The sequence below is a fragment of the Sinocyclocheilus rhinocerous genome, unplaced genomic scaffold (genome assembly GCF_001515625.1).
Source record: "Sinocyclocheilus rhinocerous isolate Xijiao unplaced genomic scaffold, SAMN03320098_v1.1 scaffold21, whole genome shotgun sequence".
Lineage (NCBI taxonomy): Eukaryota > Metazoa > Chordata > Actinopteri > Cypriniformes > Cyprinidae > Sinocyclocheilus > Sinocyclocheilus rhinocerous.
In genome coordinates, this window is record NW_015641422.1 from 1390604 (window position 1) to 1396022 (window position 5419).

General features: G+C 38.8%; 1 protein-coding gene across 1 annotated transcript in view; it reads right to left on the reverse strand.

Moving 5' to 3' along the window:
* tent4a (terminal nucleotidyltransferase 4A) overlaps positions 1 to 4943 on the reverse strand; it is a 16739-nt gene extending 11796 nt beyond the window's left edge. Inside the window, exons 1-3 of the mRNA XM_016571381.1 lie at positions 3970 to 4943; positions 1020 to 1143; positions 870 to 916 (exon numbers count right to left, since the gene is read on the reverse strand). Coding sequence (XP_016426867.1) covers positions 870 to 916; positions 1020 to 1143; positions 3970 to 4649 — 851 coding nt within the window. The 5' untranslated portion in view covers positions 4650 to 4943. The remainder of the gene's footprint in view (positions 1 to 869; positions 917 to 1019; positions 1144 to 3969) is intronic.
* Positions 4944 to 5419: the final 476 nt, after the last annotated feature.

Here is a 5419-nt window from a genome sequence, read left to right on the forward strand (position 1 = left end):
TTTAGAAAACACGTCACGAATTTGTGGAGGTTTATTCCTTTTCACTGCGTCTCATATGTTTTTAAATGCAGTCTGTGTGAATGGCGCTTCGGCTCTTTGGATTAAGCAATGCATAAATACATGATGCCGTTTTGTTCATAATTGTTTATGCAATTTACTAAATTATATTTGATTTTTATGAGTTAATTTAGACAATGCACGTTTTTTTTATTTAATAGAGTTAATTCCTTGCATTGACAATTTAAATGCGCTGCATTAGTTTGCTAACTGCGCCCTCCTGTGGCCTCGGGAGACAAGACAAAAGTTTCTTTAAGACCTATTTAATCTGCATATAAAACATAAGAAATTAGATATTGGTTTAATTTTTGTTTTGTGTTTGATTGTTAAAACTAAAAATATTTGTTGTTTGTCTCAAATTGTGTTAATTTAAAAATAAAGTGGTTTAATTTAAACATTTTTTTCTGTTGCTCTTTGTTTTAAAAAAGGTTATAAAAAATGTCAATAATTATGGATACCGAACGATATGAAACATTATATCGTTGATACATTTTTTAGCTATATCGCCCAGCCCTATTTGTGCCATCCTCACATCTGGAGTTAAACTGCAATTGATCATAAAATGTCAGTTTAGTTATTGAAAGACAGCTCAGAGCCAAAAAAAGGCTAGCAGGCTATGGTTGTGACAATGATGAAGCACGTGCTCCGATCCCACCAGTCTGCGAGAGTCATCGAACTGTGAATAGTGTTATGACAGCAACAACAGATCATGAGAGCCACATTACGTATGTTGAGATCTGCTAACGGTCCTGTTCGAAATCTCACTGTTGTGTTGTCACTTAATGTGCAAGATCAAACACGCATTCATTTACCTGGTTGGGAGAAAGAGTCCAGTGCTAAAGCTGCCAAAAATCTGGACCTGAGTACATACAAATAAAAAAAAAAATCCATTTGAATTTTTGACTTTCATTTATAATGCTAATAGCTCAATTTCAAAGACATCAACTCTTAATCTGGCTTACTTCAGCGGTTGGCCACAACTCCTTGATGACCGACTCTATCCTGTCCACCACCTCCTGTCTCATGGTGGTCTCCTCGGGACGAGGAGACATGAAATTGTAGAAGTCCATGATTTCTTCATGCAACCTTGGAAGAAATGAGAAAAGATTATAATGGAAAGGCCATTGGTGCAATTTAAGAGGTCATTGTTGCATATCCTTCACAACGAGTCAAAGCAAGAATCTTAACATTGGCTTTAAAAATGTAAAAGAAAAAAAAAAAAAAAACATTAACAACCTGTACAGTAAATACACTTGGGACACAGGACAAATAACTTGACTGGTTAAATGCTAACCAATAGCCGATCTGGCTCCCTTCTGGTATAAAAACATCCACATTTCACAATCCAATCAATTCCCTATGGATAAAATCAACTGCTGGAAGTATTTAATGCTTGAAACATGGAAAAGATACTCCAGATTGCAATACAATGAAGTAAAAATCACCATTAAGAAATTCCAAGTCTGAAAAAAAACATTATGCATGGAAACCCTATGAAAAATATAACCATACAGAGAAACATGATCAACAGAATGGCAAAAAATGCAATATTTAGTGTGGCTGGCAAATTTATATGGATGTATTATAAAAATTATTATTCAACCTTTACATTTGGTCCTCCAAATAGTGAATATTTGGTAACATCATTGATGAGCTGATTAGACTTTAATTAAATTTTTGTTTTTAATCATTTTTATTTCATAGAAAAAAAATGCACATATGAAATACTTATGACTTGTAGTTAAGTCTGTTCTACAGCAGTGTCTCTCAATTAAACTTTAAGCTAACTTACAGACTTAAAAGTTCTTATTCATTTCCCTAGAAAATTAGAAATAAGACCTGGAAATACCAAGAAAACCAAAGTCCACCAATCTTAAACACTTAAACAGTATTTTGCACCTATGAGTGTATGAGACAGAAATGCTGTCAAGGACTCCACGGGCCACTCACTAGGTGTTGGGACACAGTCGCTGCCTCATTCGGTTCCAGATTCTTTCGTGGAAAAATTCCAGAGGTCTGGAACCATCCGCCGCAAATATAACAAGTTCATGCAACAGAATCATCCCTTCTTACAAGCCTACAATTGCTGAGTTACTAAAGACTTAAGCATGCATGTGTCTAGTGTTATAGTCATAAATCAGAAAACACCAAAACTGAATCTAGCTGACAGCCAACATTAATGGACAGGCGATGACAGCAAATGTAACACAAAACTGTTAGTTAAAAGCTATAAGCAAACAACAACTCAGTTGCTGTATTTATAAACTCATTTAAAAATGAAGTCACTCAGGTTTGAACAGGTTCAGGTTTACTGATCAGTTGTCGTCACGTGGTCCCTGACATCCCCGCGTGGCATATAGAGCGCATTAATGCCCAACCACTCTTCCAGCTGCCTTGGTTCCAGAAGCATCTCTCATTTTGCCATTGGGATTTTTTTAAAAGTCATAAAAAGTTATATAAACCATGAACCAAACCAACCAGCTACGAGAGGAATCAAAACATTACAAACTTTGACTGGAAGCAGAAAAATATTTGAAAATCAGAGAAGTTGAACAAGACTGTGTGCTTAACAGCTTTAATGCGGGAAAGAACTACAATCCCATTAAGCATTTCGAATAACAATCAAATTAAAAAGATAAATATAAAACCATTGATTTAAACAGCTGATTATACATATAGAAAAAACACATTTTATGTTCACTGCAAAATATTCAGCAAATTATAAATAACTTTAACTGCACATCTTGCAGTGAATAATGTATTATTTCTATATGCATAGTCAAGTGTTTAAATCAATAGTTTTATATATGAACTATGATATGATTTTATATGAAAGGATAGGGAAGATGACTATAGATCAGTCTTTAAAGATTTATAAGTTATCATCACTAAAAATCACTTCCCTTTAAGAAACTGAACAGGCTTTTTACTTCCGGAACCCACACTAGAACATTTGAATAAGCCTATTATATATTTATTTTCTATCAAGTGTTAAGAAGACTGTATATCATAATTTAACTGGTTTCTGCTTTGATTTAGCCACTTAATCGTAATTCACTTCAACAAAATTGTGACCCTGGAGCACAAAAGCAGTCATAAGTAGCAGGGGTATATTTGTAGCAAACGCCAACAATACATCGTATGGGTCAAAATGATCGATTTTTCTTTTATGCCAAAAAACATTAGGATATTAAGTAAAGATCATGTTCCATTAAGACATTTTGTACATTTCCTACCGTAAATATATCAAAGCTTAATTTTTGATTAGTAATATGCATTGCTAAGAACTTCATTTGGACAACTTTAAAGCCAATTTTCTCAACATTGATATTTTTTTTTTGCACCCTCAGATTACAGATTTACAAATCGTTGGATCTCAGCCAGATATTGTCCAATCCTAACAAACATCAATGGAAAGCTTATTTATTCAGCTTTCAGATGATGTATACATATCAACTAAAAAAATAATAAATCGACCCTTATGACTGGTTTTGTGGTCCAGGGTCACAATTTTCATTTACGTTAACTTACATGTTTGGTTCTCGTTTTAATGAGTCCGTGAGTTGTTGACTGGAAACCGCTCCAAACGATTCGAGGATGAATCGTACACACCGGTTCAACAGATTCATTGATATAAAGATCCGAATCAAAAGATCGAACCGTTGACGAATCGGAATCGCTACAAACTGTAATCAGACGCTCACATTCCACAAGTGACGCAACCCACAGACCGCAGCGGCTCCGAACCGAACCCAGGACACCCCGGCTAACGTGCTAAAGCTAATTCCCCGGCCCAACACGACAAAAAAGGCCCACTGACACTTTATCACACACGAAAAGGCCACAGAAAGACAGCGTAACGTTATAACGCCCCATCCCGACCGCCGCTGTTATAAATCAAGCTCATCTCACCCGTCAACCCCTGGGTTATATTTCCTCGTCTTCCACGGCGTGCCGGAGTTGTCATAATTGCCGTTAGTCCAGTTGGAGAGCAGGTAGTTTATCCCATAGGTGCTGGCCTTGTTGTCGCTTTTCCTCCGGCCCGGATGATGGTGGTGGTGATGGTGGCTGTGAACCGCTGCCGGATGGGACGGGTGGCGCTTCATGCAACTCTGCTGCTGCTCTTGATGGAAATGCCGTAGATGAGGATGAGGAGGGTGATGATGGTGGTTGACATTATTCAGCACGCTCTCGCTGCAAATAAAAAACGGATGGCCCTTGTTCATATTCCCAGCGATCATATTAGGGCTTGTAGTCCTTATTTTAGAGCAGCTGGACGCGGGATCCGCCACCAAGCCGGTCTTTTGGGTAATTTCGCCGTCTCCCGTGTTTCCATTTAACGCGTGAGCCGCAGAGCCGCTGCTCGAGATCGCAGTGCCGTTGTTTTTAATGTTAGTGCTGTTATTCGCATTGGACGCGACAGTCTTATAAACGTCAAACGCCGGAGAATTGACACAGAAGTTGTGGTGATGGTGGTTCTGGTGCTGACCGGTGTTAGTCCGGTTTACCTGAGACGTCTCCCACACACGCATCCATAAAGCGTTCGCAGGACCTTTCTGTTCCGGCTGAATCCAAGCGACCCTCGGATCCATTCAACTCGTCTTTCTAACAGCGCTGTCAAACAAGCGAACGCCGTTCCCCCCGTTCAGCGGAGAAGTTTGAGTCCGGACCGCGAGAACGTGCCTGTAAACGGGGCTACGCGAAACGTCAGGGAAAATAACGACGTGCCAAACGCCACAACCAACGGGAATCAATTAGTGGCCCTTTTCCCCCGTTAGCAATAAACTGTTAGCTAAACTATACAGTGTTTCCAATATGGCGTAGCCTATTCCCTTGAACCCCGAAATCCAGTACGCATGTGTAGGATTTAAACCATCGGGGCAGCACACACCCCCAGACTCCAGCCCACACCGAGCAGGCGCAATCGAGCAACCCCACCCTTCTGAACGGCTTCAAAGCGAGGAACACACATTTGAATTTACAACCCTGCCTAAAATCGATCTACACCGCGAGCGACGCGGCGCGATTAATACACGCGACGCGCGAGAACTGAGAACAGCTTTTACACAATGGCCGTGTGGGGGTTGCTGTGTGCAATAATAGCGTATTGATGCATCTACATTTTTTTTTTTACATTTCATAGTTTCATAGTAATCTTCCATTTTATATTAGATTTTAAAGACACCAACACAAAATAGGCCTAAACCACAACAAACAAACAAGGAACAGATACTGTTAGCACAGCTTATAAATATTGCAAGTAACCACATGACATTCCATATAGAGTTTAAGTGCTTATATATATATATATATATATATATATATATATACACACACACACACACACACATACATACCATAC